The sequence below is a fragment of the Heterocephalus glaber genome, unplaced genomic scaffold (genome assembly GCF_053883595.1).
Source record: "Heterocephalus glaber isolate CG9 unplaced genomic scaffold, H.glaber_assembly_v1.0 deba00001481, whole genome shotgun sequence".
Taxonomy (NCBI): domain Eukaryota; kingdom Metazoa; phylum Chordata; class Mammalia; order Rodentia; family Bathyergidae; genus Heterocephalus; species Heterocephalus glaber.
The window spans coordinates 14,715,201-14,735,339 of NW_028258317.1; the positions used below are offsets into that span (position 1 = coordinate 14,715,201).

At 37.0% G+C, this 20,139-nt stretch overlaps 1 protein-coding gene across 4 annotated transcripts in view; it reads right to left on the reverse strand.

The window, feature by feature from the left end:
• The window catches only part of Frmpd1 (FERM and PDZ domain containing 1), a 168,408-nt gene that overhangs the window by 102,676 nt on the left and 45,593 nt on the right, over nucleotides 1-20,139 (reverse strand). The window contains exon 1 of one of the 4 annotated variants that reach the window (XM_087183659.1): nucleotides 7,246-7,482. The exons of 2 other annotated variants lie outside the window; for them this stretch is intronic. In XM_087183659.1, the coding sequence (XP_087039785.1) occupies nucleotides 7,246-7,284 (39 nt within the window). In that variant the 5' untranslated portion in view covers nucleotides 7,285-7,482. Of the gene's footprint in view, nucleotides 1-7,245; nucleotides 7,483-20,139 lie in introns of those variants that run through there. One more of the 4 variants, XM_087183655.1, reaches the window with a different exon arrangement.

The following is a 20,139-nucleotide window of genomic DNA, read 5'->3' on the forward strand; positions in this document are numbered from 1 at the left end:
TTTGCTTCCCTTAATTCTCCTATAAACCTTGTCTGCCTATTTTTTTCCTGTTCCTTTGATCCTAGATAAAATTAGTATTCTAATCTATTGCTAATGCAGTTGATTTAATTACTCAAAAAAACACAGGAAAAAGATGGGATATTTATATAGAGTTTGGAGTGACTACCAATTTTAAAAAACTCAAGCTGGGGAAGCTGAGGCGAGAGGATCATGAGTTTGAGGCCAGTCTGGCCTACAAATGCATTTTAATCTCATTCTCAGATAATAAATATTTTCAGTGTTTTGGGGACAGCTTTGAATATATAGGAGTGGCTTTAGCATCTTTCACCATTTCATCTCTTTGTAAAAGTCTCTTTACTTTTGCTGGTTCAGCTTTTGGGAGATCAGCTTCTGAGGAGAATACATACCCTTCAGGTTGTGGTCAGTCTTGTCAACTAGATTTGGTCCGATTTCCACTCTGAATCTTCTAAGTGACTGTAACTTAAACTTAAACATTTCAACTGCAGAAGTGAAAAACAGGAAGAACACAACTGAACACTGATTTAACGATCTGAAAGATGAAAAAGATGGACTATATCACAATGCCAAGCTGAAGATACAAAGAAAAAGAAATTGCGAGTGAAAAGGTTAAAAAACATACATGAAATATCTAGAAGACACACAAGTATCAGGAAGATAAAAGGAGCAAAAAGTAACAAGAGAGCAGAGAGTGATAAAAAAATAATAGAAAAAATGTATAGACTTTAAGAAACTTGAATTATCAGATTAAAAGTTCATTGATTGTGACATATCTAAAACTTCCAGTCCTGGAAAAGATGAAAGAGATGCATTGCTTCCTGCTAAGTACAGTTAAAACACTACCATAATGTATAAGTCAACATAAGAAGGCTTTGGATGCTTGAGAGAAAAAGAAAACCAGTTAAGAACCTCAAGATTCAAGGAACAATATGGCAATGAATTCCCTTCTCTATATTCCAGACAGGGCATTAAAAAGTCAGCAACTAGGAAATGCCAATAAGCAAAAACTGAAAAGAAAAACAAATCTCAAGAAAAGTCTGGTCTCTGCAGCCAAAGGGGTGGGAAGGGAAGCTAACAGGACAGAAACCACTGTGACAAAATCCACTGCATCTTCCAGCCTAACACCACAGGAAAAATGGCACACAACCTTTCCTCTTTAACTCTCCTACCCCTGACCAGTGGAGGCTAAGTGGGAGCTTGGATTTCCACTCTTGCCCTGCTATAATAAACATACCTCCCACACCATATTAGTGTGGTTTCAGTAGAAGCTAAGTGGAGAACTTCAGCCTCCCTCCTCACCCACTGACAACTCCGTCGTTCCTTTTCTCCTACCAGTACACTATCAGTTGAGGCCTGCTAAAATAGAGATTCAAAGATCCAGAATTTGTAGCATAATATCTAAATGTTCAGGGTCTAATTTAAAAATTACTCATCACACTAAGAACCAGAAGAATTTTACCTTGAATGAGAAAAGATAATTGACAGATGCCAGAATAAACATGCTATAGGTATTGAAATTATATGATGAGGTTTGTAAAACAACTAACATAAAAAATGTTTCAACAAGCAATTATTAATTCTCCAAAACAAATGAAAACATAGAAAAGATCAGCAAAGAAATAGAAGTTAAGGGCCGGGGATTTAGCTCAGTGGTTCCGGTGCCTGTCTTGCAACCACAAGGTCCTGAATTCGATCCCTGGTACCAAGAAAAGAAAGAAAGAAATAGAAGTTAAGATCCAAGTAGACATAGAACTGGAAAATTAACTGAAATTTTAAAAATCATTGGATAGTCTCAATAGTAGAGTGGAAATAAAAGAGGGTAAAATTAGTCAATCTGAGGACAAATCAATGTGAATAATATAAGCAATGGGAAAAAGTAGACTGGAAAAACAATAATAAAGTGTGGGATTAAACTAACCTTCATATGACCTGAGTCCCAAAAAGAGAGGAAAGAGAGATTGAAACTAAAAAACTACTCTAAGAAGTAATTGCTAGAATTTCCCCAAGTTTGGCAAAAGACATAGTCTAGATTCAAGAAGCTAATCAAACTCTAAATGGTATAAACCCAAAGAAATTCACACCATGACATCATAATTATACTAAAATGAAAAACAAGAAAATCTTGACAGGTGAGAGAACCAGTATATGCCTGATAGCAAAACACTAGTTCAAATGACAGCGAAATTCTCAGTGAATCTGTGGAGGCCAGAGGAAATAGTATGGCATTTCAGGGTTGAATGAAAATTAGTGTAAACTCAGAATTCTATATCCAGAAAAAAATATTCTTCAGGAATAAAGGTGAAAAACTAAGATGAAGAAAAACTAAGAGACTATGTGGTCAATAGACCTACCCTAAAAGGATGACTAGAGGAAGTTCTTCAAACAGAAAAAGATAAGGGAATGAAACTTGAAATATTAGTAATGAAAAATAAATAACAGAAAGGGTAAAACAGTTGAGCAACATAATAGATTATTATTTTCCTCTTGAGTTTTTAAATTTATGTTTGATGATGGAAGCAAAAATGATAACATTGTCAGATCTCAATGGAGGGAGAGGTAATATTTAAGAAACAGTATATTAAAAGGGAGACAGGATAAAGCAACCTAAATGCAGGTAATGCTTCTATCTTTCACTCAAAGTGGTAAAATATCAACACCAATAGATTTTGATAAATTATATATGTATGATTTAATACTTGACCAACAATTTTGTAAAACTATACAGAGACACACTCAAAAACACTACAGATAAATCAAAATGGAATTCTAAAAAGTATCTAATTTTATAGGGAGGCAGGAAAAAGGAAAGAGAAGAGTGACAAATGGGAAACAAACAGCAAATAAACAATGAAACGACAAAGTTAAAGCCCAATATTTCAATAATTATATTAAATATAACAGGTAAAACACCAATTAAAAGCCAAAAATTAGCAGAATGGATTTTTTAAATTTCTAAATTACAAGAATAAAGAGTAACTGTCTGGAGGCTGGGGATTTAGCTCAGTGGTTTTGCCGCCTGCTGTGCAAGTACAAGGACCCGAGTTCGATCCCCAGGACCAAAAAAAAGAAAAAAAGAGTAACCGTCATGAGCTTCCAGACAATGTGAATAGCTTACTTAAGGAAGAATGCCTCCCAGAATTATTTTGTTGACCCTACAAATTGTCCTTATTAAAATGTACTGAGATTTAATATTTGTTAGGCATTATCCTAAGCAGTTTATCTTATCTCATTTTAATAATCCTATAAATTATATTAGTATCATCATTTCACAAATGAGGAAATTAAGGCTAACTTTTCCAAGATCACTCAGCTAGTGGCAGAGCTTGGATTCAAACTTTAGGAGTTTAATGAACAAAACTAAAGAATGAGTTCAAGTTAGCTACCTGAAAGTGAGAGAGGGAAGACAGAGCTCCTAGGCAGAGAGAGCAGCCTATGGGAAGGCTCTGAGGATCAGAAGAAGCCATTACTATATTCTAGGTATGCTTTTTTTATTAATAGTACATATTTGCAGTACATAATGATTGTATTTATTGTGGGGAATTTGTACCTGTACATAATACATCTTAGTTCTTTTCTGTTCCCTTCCCCTCTCATCCCTCCAGGTTCCCTCCAGCTTTTGCCCCTCTTCCCATTTGGAAAAGCTCTACGTCTGCTTTTTTCAATTCTCTTTCTTATTCTTAATATACTATTATCACAAAAAAGCCAACCAATAGGTATTATGGTGTCTGTTTTGCAGATGAGTTATTCAGCAGAGTTAAATAACTTGCTCAAGATTGTTCAGCTAGTAGGCAATGGAGTCAAATTTAAATACAGTTCTGCCTCCATCCCCTGTTAGGTCACAGACTAGAACAGCTTTTGGAGTGTATCTCCCATAATTATTTTCTTTGTTATCACAACAAGTTCCCTGTAGTGACACAGAAATTAAAACCTTAAAGAGAAAAAGTTCTGTCTTCCTTTTTGTGTGATTTCAGTCAAGCTTGCTCTGAGTCTGAGTGTCTTCATCAATAAAAGAGGAAATGTTTTCTCACTTTGGTGGAGGGGAGACCATTAGAAGCCTGTATTAAACAAATCATATTAAACAGAAACTAGCGTAGATGAAGGTATAAACTGAAAATTTGAATGAAGGGATTGTGATGCTAACCATCAGCCCCTCCAGCTAAAACACTTCTGGGAACAGGGCACTGAGAGCTCTAGGCACAGGGGACAGCTTTGGAGGCATTTCTCCAGTCTTCAACATAGAACAGGGAAAGAGAGGGATGACCTAGATGTTCTTAAACACAAGGCTTCATTCACGTTTTGTTACTATGTATTGTGCACTGCAACACTGTGCTTCAACCTGTTCTTTGATGCAGAAGGATGTTCTGGGAAGGAAACCGGCTGTGCAGTCAGACTGTGGCTTGAATCTCAACTCTAGTTCTTGCTAGATTTGTGGCCTTGAACAACCAATGTAACCTCTCAGTTTTCTCATCATAACATAGAGATAATACTGACCTTGAAGAGCGTTGTGAGGATTAAGTGAAATAATAAGGATAAAGCACCTTGGGTGGGATCTGGGGTGCTGAAGATATTCAACACATGACATCTGTTATTATGGATTTTGAAACTCCTGGATTAACAAGACACTTGGCCGTCTTTTCTTTCACAATTTGTAGAATTTGAGTCTTTCTTTCTTTCATTCTTATTTATGCAGACTTATTGTACTAAAACAGATAATACATCTTGCAAATAAATGCTAAAGCTTGTTTAAATATAATATGGTAACCTATAAAGCACCATGGACTTATTAATGACATTGAAGACAAGATATATTTTGATAGTTTAGATCCCTATTAATGACACATGCTTATTAGCTTGAAACCAAAAGCAAATGTTTATAAAATAATCCATTATTAAAATATTGTTTGCAAAAATAAAAGATGCTCTTGAGCCTAGTATTGACAGACAAGAATAACATCAGTTTATAGACTTGTCTTAAAATAGTAATGCCCATGCATCATTATACAGTTGGGGGCATAGCCTGACCATCCAGAGCTGAGGAGACCTGGGAGTATGCTCTATTGGAGGCTAACGTCATGGTAGATTTTTTTATAATGGACCAGAATTCTTGACATTTCCCATGAAGCTTACTGGGAAAACATTTCAAAGTGTATGGTACTTTGTCAACTGATAATAATTTGTCCATTAGTGCAGCAGCTCCAGGGGGAATTTCAGTCCAAGCCTGGAGAATGGTTACTTGGGTAACAGAAATAGCTACTTATAGCCTCCATCTTCCTCACCACTCTGTCCTTTGTCCAACTCTCCCCTGCAGCCTTACTACAGTAGAAAGAGGTGTGGAATGGGGTGTGTCATTAATGATATCTTCATAATCTGCACCTGAACCATATTTTTTAAGCACATCCACCTTGATGTGCTTCAAAGTCCCTATGAAGACAATTATCTCATTTGACCCTCACACTACTCCTCTGAGTGAGGTATTTTTATCCCATTTTGCAGATGAGGAAAATAGAAGCTGACAACATCAAACTACTCACTTGAGTTCAGAGGTAAGTGGGGGAATGTGCTTAGTTGTGCTGTATACAACCTCATGTTGGATGTGTAGTGGCATCTACTTGGCCTGAGTGAGTCCTATGGATTGTTCTGCTTTGCTGGCTTGAATCAAGGTGTGGCCCTAATTAAGTATATGCAATTTTATTCATTCAAGTAAAATTGACTGGGAGCTTATGGATAAAGCCCTGTGCAAGTGAGATAGAGTGGCGTCCTAGGAAGTGCACGTGCTTTGGAGCCATTCGGCCCATAGATATATGAACAGCCTAGTCCAGTGATGGCAAACCTTTTAGAGCTTTCAGTGATAACAAACAGCCCACTGCGGCACATGTGCCATAGGTTCACCGCCTCTGTACCTAGTGTTTGTTAAGAGCTAGTTCCTACTACAGAAATGTGCTATGGAGGGCACAGAGATGGATCAGATATGGCCTTGACATTCAAAAGGCTCTAATGGGAGATGTAATATATGTTTTCAAGTAACTGTCACAGAAGGTAAAATGTACTCTGTCATCAGTTACAGAGCAGCATTAGCACTAAATCATGGCTTGAAGTGCCCCAAGGAACTGCAGCAAATTTACAGAGTTACTATGGGATATTTTAATTTTTCAAGAGGAACATGGGAATACTCAAAATCTATTGGACAGGTGCAAACTATTAGCTCCAGGTAATTCACAGTTTCAACATGAGATCATGCTATGTAGATCCTTTTCTGTGATGTATCATTGCAAAGCCAACTTCCATCAGTTGCTGAGATACAAAGCAAGTACTGTGCAAAAGCCAACATACAACAGGAAATGAAAGTGGCAGTGTCAAATTGGATTTCAAGGTTAAAGAAGTTATGCAGCATCCAACAGGCACACACATCCCACTAGTAAATACTTGTGGTTACTTTAAAATGAAATAGCACTATAATTTTTTAATGTAAGAGTATTGTTTTTTCAAAGGACTACTAAATTATTAGGACTTAAATACTTATTAAGTTGTTATTTAAGATCTAGCTATTTAATATGTGGAACTATTAGGTACTTATTTTTGCCACAGGGTGCTATGAAGTGAGGAAGTTGAGGAACGCCTGCTCTTGGAGATTTCAAAGGAGGGAGATGTCTCTTTGAGAGAGGAAGGCTGGGAATGTGAAGACCAGGATAGATCTTGAGGAGGAGGAAACATTTGAGGCAGGTGCCTTATTAAGTGAATGTGCTAGAGAACACTATACTAGCTCTAGCAGCTCTCTATCAGGAGCTCCAAGACTTTACCAAGTAGAGAACTTGGAGAATTTTTAGTAAGCATGAGGCCCAAAGTTACTCTCTTCTCCACTTTGAGGAAAAAAGAGGAACAAAAATTTAGAAAAATATCTCCTGTGGGCTTGCAGCAAGTGGTATCCTTGACTTTCTGCACCATGGTCCTGAGATCAGACCCTTTTCTCTAGAATGATTTTAAAAAGATATTTAATATGAGAAAGATTTACTAAAACGAGATTGGCTCCTGAAAGCCTGTAGGCAGAACTTTATAATCAGACAGGTGAGCAGCCACCTTCTCGTCACCATTAGGATGTTCTCTGGGCCAGAGGCATGGTCTGCCTGTAACAGAAGTCCCTCACTAAAGGCATTTTATTCTGATTTCCTTTAAAAATCTTAGATATTGTGGGCAACTTAAAAGCTAACACTCAGTGACCTCTTTTCTTACCTGAAACTCTTTTCTCCGACTCACTCTCAGGATAATCATTTGTGCTTGTGTAACTCTATACTTCTCAATTCACCTTCACATCCAACATGTCTTTTTATCCTCTTAATAAAGCTGGAAGGCAGAGGGGACAGATGATATCACTCCCTTCTTACAGATGAGAAAACTGAGGCCTGTAGATAGTAAGGGACTTTGTTAAAACTTTTCCAGTTTCTCTTCCAGTTTATGAGAGCTCTATAAAGTACCATAGTAATGGAACAGAAAGAGGCAGACAGAAAGAGACAAAGGGATTTTTATTAAGCAATGGTGCCAGCTGGCAGAACCAATTAAAGAGGCCCAGGAAACTGGCATGGAAAAGAATATGCCTCAAACTATTTTATTCCCTGCAGTAAGAAATTAGCTGGGATCCAAAAGTACGGAGAGCTGCAGGATAGAGCTATCTGTAGCAGATTGCATTTCCAAAGACAGCTGGATCAATAGTGCCCACCTTATACACGCTTATTATATGACTTTGACATTTTTTCCACTGAGTATGAGAAGGTGTCTGTGTTCTCTCCCTTTGGATCTGGGTAGTCCTGTGACTGTGGTAGAAGTGGTGCTATGTGACTTTCAAGATTAAGTCATAAAACACAATAAAATTTCTGGCTGGTGTTCTCAGGATATTCATAATTTGAACCTAATCACCATGATAGTGCAAACCACCCTTTGCAGAAGGACTATAAGGAAAGGCCAACTACAGATGTCTGTTATAGCTTATATCTAGATGTCTTCCTAAAGTCTCATGTGGTCATAGGTGGATATTTTTGGAGGTGGCTGGATCTAGAGTGTGTGATGCTGGGATTGATTCATGGTGTGATGCTAGGATTAAGGATGCTCCACCCTAGGTGTGAGTGCTACTTTAAGGAAGGTAGCCTGGATAGAATATAAAAGACAGAAAGAGGACTGCTGTGGTCTTATTGGTGGCTACAGCTTCACTACTTTGCTGCCTTCTGTCCACCATCAACTGTTTCTCCTCTGTGATACCCCTCTGCCATGCCACCCTGCCTTGGAGCCAGCCAACTAGGAACTGAAACCTCTACAAACTACAATAAACTTTTTCTCCTTTAACTTTGGATGTTGGATATTTTATCTCAGCAACGAGAAAAGTAACTAAGTGTTCCAATCGTCTGCTCAGCTAAGATTCCAGCCAATAGCATGTCAGTGAAAATGCCTCCAGATCAGTATTCTGCTGCTAGACTGACTTTTTTAAAAGGCTTGATTTACAGTGTTTGCTTCATCATGTGAATACTCTAACAATGGCTAATTTCAAGGCTTAAATCTTCTACTAAACACAAATTTGGAATGAGAGGTGCACTTTGGTTCTCTACAGCCAGTGTCAAACAGTTTCAGCCGCCTACTGCTCCAATGATTGTAGTCTCCTGTTATTAAATCACCACGAGCCTTGAATCTTCCTAGCTGAGGACTCAGATATCATGGCACAGAAATAAGCCATCCCACTGTGATCTGACCAAATTACTAACTTTTGAAATATGCCCTCTGCTTTGTAGGTGGGAGCTACCAGGCTGACTGGTGAGGTTCCTATACTCCTAAATTGATCAGTTTCCAAAAGATAAATAATAAAATATCAACCGATTAGAAAAACAGACAAAAGATATGAATTGATAATTTATAGTAAAACAATTATAAGTGGCTCTAATCTCTACAGAAGTGCTCAAACTCACACATAAAAATACAAATAAAAGCAATATTGAGATATATGTCATAATAGCAAAGATCAAAACATTCCATAATACATTGTTCTATTAAGGATTGTGTGGAAACAAACTCATACTTTATCAGTGGGAGTGCGATTACCATAGAGAGCAATTGGGCAATATCTGTGAAATATTTAAAAATGTATACCGATAGCAAAACATTTTAAATAACTTAAATGTCTATCACTAAAAGATAAATTATGATGCATCCATTTAATGGACTACCCTGTAGCCCTATGGAATGAAGCTCTCCAGAGACTGACTGAGAACAATTTTCATGATATATTAATTTTTTTAAAAAGTAAGGCATAGGATCTTGAAAATAATGTGCTACCACTTGTATTTTTAAAAAGGAATGAAACACTTTCTTACAAATATACATGAAACTGAAAACACTGACTTGGGGCCAAAAGCCAGAAATTTTTCATATAAACCCTTTATATCTTCTGATTTTGAACTGTTTAATGGATTGCATACTTTACATTTTAATACTTTAAAATCTTTTAGTATAGCAACCCTACTTTCAGGAATTAATTCAATACATGAATTTACATGTGTACTCCATATATACAAAAATATTCCCTGTAGCATTTTATATAATAATAAAAAAAGATTGGAGGTACCCTAAATGATCACCAATAGAGAACAACGTAGTAAATTATAGGACAACCATATGAGGGCTTCTATTCATTCATTAAAATAAATAAGGGAAAATATTGAAGGGAGGGCAGGGGAAGGGGGAAAAATAAGAACCAAGAGAAATTGTGTAAAGGTGCAAATTTCCAATGATGAATGTCATTATATTGTATACCTAAAATGTACCAATAAAATAAAATTTTAAAAAAAGAAAAGAAAATATTGGCTGCAGCTTATAAATTAATAGAGAATAATCTTTTTTTTTTTTTTGTACCAGAGATCGAACTCGGGTCCTTGCGCTTGCGCAGCAGGCAGTGAAACCACTGAGCTAAATCCCCAACCAATAGAGAATAATCTTAAACAGTTTTTAATTTTAAAAAAGACTATACTATATGTAGAAAAGCCTTTATGGTGTGCTGATACATGTTTGTATATGCGTAGACTATTTCTGGAAGAATATACAAGAATACACTGCTAATATTGGTTGCTGGGAAAAGGAACTGAGGGACAAACATGGGAAATCACCTTCCTTTTCAATGTATATCCCTTGGTAGCTTCTGAATATTTTACCAATGCAAATATTACCTAATCATAAACATTTTTAACACATGTCAAAAAATATAAGACTGCCTGTATTGAGCTAAAATATGCCTCCCCCTGAGGTCTGTCTGTTGATTCAAGTTCAACAATTAAAGTCATATGGATACCATCTTTAACCCCTCTTGTACTAGACACTCAAGATATTTGAAAACTCTGAGCCTTTGCTTCTCTGGCCAAGCTCTCTGAGTCTGCAAGTATTTATTCCAGAAGAGGTATGTCTTCATCCTGGTCTATACCTCTGGATCCTCTCAGATCCCCAGGGTTTTGTTTTGTTTTGAAATACCATTACTCATAGCTGAGTACTGGGGCAAGGCTAGCCAGATGTTTTTCATTTTTCTAGAAGAGGACAGTGGCTGTTCTAAGCCTTGTCACCTTTTACCTGCAACAGAATCTGGATACAGAGTGGCTTGGCGCAATTTAGAACACAAAGTAGCCTTCCTGAAAACATGAATTCATGAAACATTTAAGAAGATGAGAAAGGTCAAGTTGGATTCAGATTACTATGGTGGGGGAATGTGTTCATAACAAAAAAAAAAAAAAAAGAAGGAGAAGAAAAAGAAAAAACCAAGCAGCCCAAGTGGTGTTGGAGAAGAACAAAGTGAATGTGCAACTGGCTAAAGGTGTACTCACAATATTGGTCACTTGCTTATTGATATTTTTGATTTTTATAATATGGGTAATCTGTTTAAATTTATGATCTTGGGTCCTATTTGAATGTTGGTCAGATATCACAAGATCTGTATAAAGTGGCCTGCCCCGTATTACTGCTGTCAGAGTTTATGCTACAAGGCTTCTTTCCTCACCCAAGGTCTTTGAGCTGCTCTGGGAGAGGTGAGATGGATCTCAATGGCCTGTCCAAACACCTCTATTCTAGACATCATAAATTACTTTAGCCCTTTTTGGGTTTTTCTTTTTAAATATAGTATTTCTTTTTTCTGATTAGAAAAATAAAATAGTATATAATTTATAAATATAGGAAAGTTTAAAAAGAACACTCAAAACCTTACCACACAACCATTTTTTTCTATTTTTGCTTATTTTGTTTCTTACAAAATTGAGTGGCTAATAGTTTTAGATTCTATTCTTTCTTTCTTTTTTGTTTTTGGCACAGAGGATCGAACTCGGGACTTTGAGCTTGCAAGGCAGGCGCCGGAACCACTGAGCTAAATCCCTGGGCCTATAGTCTATTCTTTGGATGGAACATTATAGCCTAACATTTTCCCAAATTGGTTTTCAAAAGCATAATTTATAATACTTTAAAATGGTTTTTCATGAAGATATAGTGTAATATGTTTAATAATTCACCTAGTTTTAGATATTTTGTTTCCAATTTTTCCTTAGATAATGCTATGATGAACATCTTTATACATAAATCAACATCTGCTTTCTTAATTATGTTTTAGAATAAATTTCTAAAAATAGAATTCCTGAGTCAGAGGACTTTGGACATATACTGTTAAACTGGGTTCTGGGAGGAATATATCAATTCAATGAGTTCATCTGGGTACCCACTTTACCACATCTTCGCCAAAGTGGACATTATCATTTTTAAAACGTTGCTAATTACAATAGGTACAAAATGATAACTTATTACTTTAGCCTTTTAATTTGCATTGATTTTATCACCAGTAAAGCTAAGTGTGTTTTCACTTGCTTATTGATATTTGCAATTCTTATGATATGAATTATCTGTTTACATTTATGACCTTGGGTCGTATTTGAATGTTGGTCAGATTTCAGAAGATCTGTATAAAGTGCTCTGCCCAATATTATTTACTGTCAGAACTTATGTTACTCAGGCAACATTCTGATAATATTGTGTTTTTATATATGTGCATTTACTTAGCATTATCTCCTCCATGTAGCAACAGTGAGAAACAAACAAAAGGTATGTAAACAACAGCTCCAATATTATAAAAAACTACAGAGTTTAATTTCCCTTCATTATCTTTCATGAGGCAAGCTGAGTGTAAAGGATCCTGATGTGGAATTTTCAGAATTACAGAAGCTAAATCACCATGAACAGATTAAGTGCTCTCTATAGTAATCAAAATATTAGACCTATCTGAAAAAGCAAGGAAGGATACTATTTCATACTATGTGGGCCCAGGTTAGATGGCAAAGGGTGGATAATCAGCCCTGAATCCTATTCCTAGTTCAGTCTCTGACTTTAGGGTCCCTTGTCCTGGAACTTGAAAAAAGCCTTGGATATCTTAAGGATTTCTCCCTCACTTTACAGATGAGGCAACTGAGATTTTGAGGGCAGGAAGTTTTTACTTTAGGGTCACAAGTTTCTTTTCCTCGGGAAACAGTTAACTGTTTTCAGAAAGAAGAAAGAACTATTGGTCTGTATGGCCATGTAGAGTAGATGGTGTCCCAGAACCACAATGGGTATAGCCATATCATTTACTCACCCAAGAGGGATCTATTTGTGCGACCTCTGAAGTTAATTCCAAGTTAAAATCCCATGTGAGTCACTGATAGGAAGGTTACCAATATGTTCTGGGCACAGACTGAGTCCCAGTCTAGGATAAGAGTTCACAAACCATAGTCTCTGAGGAACTAGCCTATGGATAGCTGTATGTAGCTATTCACATTACCAGAAAAACAAACTGGTTTCTGCTTGTCTCATAGTATATCAGTGGTGTCACCTCTGCAGTGTGCAGTAAGCACTTTTAGCTTGCAAATCAACTGCCTGCAACTTTAAAGTCTAGACCTAAGTTACAAAGGAAGAGTGTCCAGCTAAACCAGAAAAGTATGAGGACTCTCCTTCCATGGGCCTTCAGCTTCTTTAGGAACTGCTGAGACATAATACCTGCAGGACATGAGGACATACTCCAAGGAGGTGAGGAGGTTATTTCATTCTGTTGCAGGATGTTTTCCTGTTACAGAAAAGCATTATTTCAGCCAGAGAAAATAATCAGACATACGAAGGAAGATGACAATTATCTTCAACTCACTGGAGGCCCATCTTGTATAAGACAGATTAGGTTTGTCCTGTGTGACCTTGTGATGGCCTTGGCCATTTTTCCTCAGTGGGGGGATGTGGCTGGGAAAGAAAACTAGTATCAGTGGGAGGAAGAACTTTAGGGGTCCAGTCAGGCTGCCATGTTCTCCAGTGATTGATCCTTGATGGGGCACGTGCAGAAGGATATTTCTTGCCTCGTGGGCCTCAAGCTCAGACACTAATAGCAAGGCTCTGAGGATAGAGGTTCTGCCAGGCTCCTCCTTTCCTAGGCTGGCAAGGCTGGTGGTGCCTGACTTTACAATTGATGGTAAAGAAATTGAGCCCCATCAAATGGAGTATAAGTATTGTACTTCAGCTCTACTTAAACTCGGGTCCCCAAGAATCCTCAACCCCTCTATTTCCTTTCCTTATTCATCCAATCACTAAATATTTTCAATTCTACCACTGAACTATGATTTATGGCCATTCCTCCTTGTCCACCACACTCCCTCTACCCTAATATAGGCCCTCAATTACTGCTCACTTGAAGCTCTAAAGCAACTATATCGCTGGTTTCCCCACCTGCCATTCCACATTCCCTAGGCCATCTAATGTATTGATGCCAGAGTGCCTAACAAAGCTCAGCCATAATCCTGTCCTTTGTCTGCACCAAACTTTTCAGGCATAAACTCTCTCATTCATTCATTAATTCATTCAACAAACATTAAAGGACTACTAAATAAATATACTCAACACTAGAAATATAATGGCAAAAACTCCAAAAACAAACAAACAAAACAGATATTGCTCTGATCTCATTGATATATAGTCTATTGTTCATTGAATTCTATCTGGCATTCATAATATGGCCCCACCATTCCAATCTTCTGAGCTTCCACCTCCTTCCAGTGACCCAGCCTCTGATATCGGCCATTCAGGTATCTGGATGTAGCCCACACACCTCATCTCCCTGGCTGGCCCTTCTGCTTAAAATCTAGCTTCCTCCCTTTGTCACAGACGACTGTGATAAATCTTACCTATCTTTCAAAGTCCAGGGCTAATTACCACAATCTTCCATAAAATCTCTCTTGATTCTCTCCATGCCTTTCCCCAACCATGATGGATATAATCTTCTCCTTCCCTGACTCATAGCTCTTTATCATTCTCATATTTGACACCTAAGGTTTTTGCCTGTGAGATCCATGTCTGTAGTATTTCCTAGGCCTGGACTGTAGAAAGGCAGAGTCTATAGAAGTTGAAATGTGCCTGAGGATCCAGGCAGTTTTGTGAAGCCTGCATTGAAATACAGACTAGACCTTAGACTAAAAACTCTCTGAAGGCAAGGCCCTCTCTACATCATTCAGTGAAGAACTTTCATGTCAGCATTAATCCATCAATATTTTAAATAAGTGAAGTAGCATAAAAGTTAAAACCTTGTCAATTATGAAATAAGTTTCTCTAACTAAATAAGCCAGAATGATGAACAGATTGTTTTTAAATGTAGATGAAGTAAACTGTCCTTTCAAAAGAATGAATTTGATTGTTCTGTCTCTGGCCTAAAATGGATTAATAGAAAGACATATCAACTTAATACATTTTATTATATACACCTTGGATCAGAGTTATAGCAATAATAATAATATAAATAATAACAACAAAAATATAATAGCTAACTTTTACCATGGGTCAGCCATTTTGCTATATACCCCCCCACACACTATCTCTTTTCACTTTCATTTATTTATTTTTCTTTTCTTTTCATTTTTAAAGCAGCTCTATGAGGTGAATCCTATAAATATCCCCCTTCTATGGAAAAGGAAGTAAAGACTCAGAAAGCATAAGTGACTGGTTCACATGAGATCATAAGCCATGGAACAAGGTGTGAGTGTACCTATATTTCTTAGCAGGACCATGGTCCCAGGGGTCCATCCAGAACTGGTGAATTGATATATGTGCACACATCTTCATAGCAGCACAGTTTGTAATTGCTAAAACTTGGAAACAGCCCAATTGCCCATCAACTGGAGACTGGATAAAGAATGTGCTTTTTTTAATAAAATGGAGTACTACTCAGCCATAAAGAATGAGAAACTAGAAACATTTATAGCTCTAAACGGATACACATTGAGGCCATACTCTTAAGTGAAATAAATAGGACATATATGTGTAAATACCAAATAGTTTCTCTGGTGTGAGAAACTGCAACTGTAAATAAGGATCAAAATGTATAATAGATAATGTGAAATAGGAAGAAAAGGTCCAAAGGGAAAGGGGAAGTGGGAGGGGTAAGGGAAAGGACTAAATATGAGAAAAGGAAAAAATGGAAACAAAGTATAAATAGCGTGAGGTGGAGGGGTTGAAGGGAGAGCAGGGGAATGGGGAGAAAAATAAGAACCAAGATATATTATGTAAAGGTACAAATTCCCAATAATGAATGTCAACATATTGTATACCTAAAATGTACCAATAAAATTAACAAATTTTTTAAAAAGAATCTATAGCTTTAAAAAAGTGTTTTAGTATGACTTATTCTTGGATTCAAGCAAGTTAGGATAACTTAAGTACCAAATATAAATATTAGCATTAGCCAGAAAAGATGGACAGGGACAATTTTTACATATTTTCTCACATATTAGCTTCATTAAGAGTTGTAATTAATAAACATTTAATATACTTCTACGAAACATAAATAATGAGTCCATTTGTCCTTCAGAGGTTAGAGTTAAGGCAAACTCAATGGATTTTATACATTTATATACCACATCCTTCAGGTTAGCTGTTTGTTCATCTGGATCCAACCTAGGAACCTTGAATTCAAGACTTTGTTCTTCCTCTAGATAACTTGGAAATTTTAGGAAAGTTAGTTAAATTCATGGGACCTATTTCCACATTAGAATAACAAGGAGGATTAGCCCTGCAGGTAAAGTATCTCTCTGTCAAAAATATGAGTATTCTGTATCTTCTTTGCCTGCCTTGCAAGGTGGCCACGTAAGGATATTACATGCTCTGTGTAACTCAAACGATGGTCATCCCTGACCCCATTACCTCATACAGGATCTAAAGCCAGATCAGCTTCCCTAAAAGAAGGCCTAAAGCAACACCTCTAGCCCAATGCCAGTGAAAGATATTCAGGGCCAAGAGAGCAGATGGTGTAAGAGGTCAGAGAACACTTGTCTGTTCTTCCTGCTACAACAGTGTTCTGAGGATGAGGCTCACTTTATTCAGCTTTTCTGATGCTTTGCTGTCGGAGATAGAGTGTTCCCAGCCATTTGTAACCTCAGTGAATTCCAGTTAACTGTATCCAGGTTGTTTTTTAAGGAGCAAATCTAGGGTGTGCCCAAGAAGTGGTATAAATGTAGCCCAGTAGCCCAGTTCAGGTGTCAATTTGCCCACCTGAGAAACAAAAATTTAGTAATATGATGTGTGAGGTCTCTCCAGGCCTAATTCTCAGTCTACAATTCTGTGTACTAACAACACCTTATATCCATATCAGCAATGGATTACTATATTGTTCTAATATTGCTACATTCCTGAAACACTTATACAATATTACTCTAATAATCTGTCCAAAATACTCTTTACTCAAATTTGTTGATAACAAAATATCATTGTAGGAAATGGGGAGGAGGGTATAGGACATTATTAGTCCTTCCTGAAACCAGACAGATAGATTTGTTCAATTGTTCACTTTGCTGTGGGCTTCCCCACACCATGGTAGCTGAGTTCCAAGCAAAAATGTTTTAAGAGAAAGAGCCAGATGGAAACCATATTGCTTTTAATGACCTACCTCAGAATCACATAGTGTAAAATGCTTGTACCTTATACCAGCTGTGTCCAGCCTGTGGCCTGTCTTCCCCCACCCCTTGTTTTGCCTACTGTTGTCCTAACTTGCTTGAGTCCAAGAATAATTCATGTTAAGTTAGACTGGATTTTCTTCATAGAATAAAAATGTATTTTTGAAAGGGTCAGAAGGGTACATTCTTTTCCTGTCATTAAGAGGAAAAGGTGCTTATTTGTCTTGAAAATTATTAAGAAAGCATAAAGATAAAAGTATTTTTTATTTACTTAGACTGTGCTTGTGTGTGTGTGTGTGAGTGTGTGTGTGTGTTGCACTGACGATGAAACCCAGGACCTTTGCATTACATTACATGGCTTTCTTTCTTTCTTTCTTTCTTTTCATTTTGAGATAAAGATTCACAAAGTCACTAAATTGCCCAGGCTGGGCTCCATTTTTATATCCTCCTACCTCAGCTTCTCAGAGTACTGTGTCACCACACCCAGGTTTTACTTAAGATTCTTAGACTGCCTTAGATGTTATATAGTACAACTGCTGCATTTTTTAATATAAAGTCTAGAGAGAGAAAGGCATCAACTGCTCATTGCATAACCAGTACCCATTCTGTACCACTGCCTTAGTAACACAGTCTGTGTATTGTGCCCAACTGAAACTTTACATTTCTTAGCCTGTTCTTCAAATAAATGTGGCCATTAGGATTCAAGAAGTTATGAGAGGAGACAGTAGCATGGGAACTAGCCCAAAGAATCAACAACTGGGATCTCATCTTATTAAAAAGCTTCTGCATTGCAAGAGAAACCACCAACAAAGCTAAGAGACAACCTACAATGTGGGGGAAAAATTTTAACAGCTGTACCCCAGACAAAGGTCTACTATCTAGAATATATAAAGAACTGAAAAAATCAGACCCCCCCCCATTCAAAAACCGAATTCAAAAATGGGCATCTGAAATGAATAGACATTTCTCAGACAAAGAAGTAAAAGCAGCAAAGAAACATATGAAAAAATGCTCAACATCACTGGTCATTCGAGAGATGCAAATGAAAACAACACTGAGATTCCACCTCACCCCAGAAAGAATGGCTGCTATCAAGAAATCAACCAATAACAAATGCTGGCGGGGGTGTGGGGAGAAAGGAACCCTTTTCCATTGTTGGTGGGAGTGCAGACTTGTATGACTAATGTGGAAATCAGTATGGAGATACCTCAAAGAACTAGGACTAGAGGTCCCATTTGACCCAGCTATTCCCCTGCTGACTATCTTCCCAAAAGAATTAAAAGAATCATACCGCAGTGATATATGTGCACCCATGTTTACAGCGGCACAGTTCGTAATAGCTAAAGCTTGGAAACAGCCCAAGTCCCCATCAACTGGAAACTGGATAAAGAAGATGTAGGTTTTTTAAATAAAAGAGATTACTACTCAGCCATAAAAAATGAGAAATTAGAGACATTTATAGCTAAATGGATGCACATTGAGGTGATACTCTTAAGTGAACTAAATACGACACACATGTGTAAATACCCAATAGTTTCTCTAGTGTGAGAAACTGAAAGTGTAAATAAGGATTAAAATGATTAAAACGAATAATTGATAATTTGAAATAGGAAGAAAAAGTCCAAAAGGGTAGGGGAAGTGGGAGGGGAAGGAGAAAGGAAAGAAGGGAAAGGAAAAATTATGCAAAAAGGAAAAAATGGAAACGACGTCTTTGTAAATAGGAAAGGGTGGAGGGGGTGAAAGGAGCACAGGGAATGGGGAAAAAATAAGAACCAAGATACATCATGTACAGGTACAAGTACCCAATGATAAATGTAAATGTATTGTATACCTAAAATGTACCAATAAAATAATTTAAGCAAAAAAAAAAAGAAGTTATGAGAGGAGAATTCCAGAAAAGTTCCATAAAGGAGTACTTCTTTTTCTATTCCCCTTTTCTTCTTTCTTGTTGCCTGGAACTTGGTCATGAAACCTGAAGTTCCAGCAGCCATATGGGACCATGAGGTGACCTTGAAGATGGAATCCTACAATGAAGACTATGGAACAAAAAGATAAAATGAGTTGGGTTTATAATAAGTCAAGATGTATGTTGTAATCTTGAGGGTGGCCTCCAAAATAACAGGAAAAGTATATGTAATTAAGAAATTAAAAGAGAAAAATAAAATAATGAAAAATAGTCGACTGATGCAAAATGAAGGCAGGAAAAAGAGAAAAAAGTATATGAAATAGGTGGAACAAATGGAAAACAAATAGTAAGATGGTAAGTATAAACTCAAATCTATCATAAACCAAGTGGCTGCTGGAATCCATATCCATAGTCTGGGGAAAGAAAACAAAAGACAATCTGAGTCTCAATAAAAATAATAAAATAATTGGATTAAAATTTATCCAATATGTTTAAATCCGTGAATTCATAATGACATTTAAAAACCTAATTCATCACTTTGGAGGATCTGAGGGAACGAATTCATTATCTTGAATATTGATTTTAAAATGAGGATAAAGGAGAATCAAATATTTATCCATTTGTTTGTTTGAACTGTTGTGTGCTGGTGAATGCTTAAGGATTGGCTCTCTAGGGTTACAAGTCCCAATTTGCATCATTTGTCAATTATCATGGTGTAAATACTCCTACCGTGGCCAATTTCAAACCACCAATGTGACATCACTGGGGTTGGGAAGAGATGTGCACATTCAGCTCATGAGCAGGTAAATTGTGGCTTCAGCAGACCACTGATTATATTTCTGATGAACAAAATAGTAGGGGAAGGGAACTATCTCTTTATGAAAAGTATTCTAGCTAATAAATGAAAAGAAATGTAGAGTTAGAACCTCACCGTTATACAACTTTAAAGGAATTAATGGAATTTGACATTGAGCACTCACTACTTCTGACATCACACTCAGAAAGAAACCAAACCTTATGTGCCTCCTACTGAAAAAAGGCCATTGCCCTGGGGCCTTGCCAATGGGATTGAACCCAAATCTGCTAAAGCCTCTGAATCCAGCTGCTGGTTTTCCAGGAAATATAGAGAACAAGGAAATGTGTTGAACTGTACCATGACTATGCAATAAGGAAATCTAGGCTGTGGAAAACACTACAAGTCAAATGGTTCAGGTTTTTCAACAGATAAATAGTGGGGAAAGGAAAGGAATGGAGGAGAAG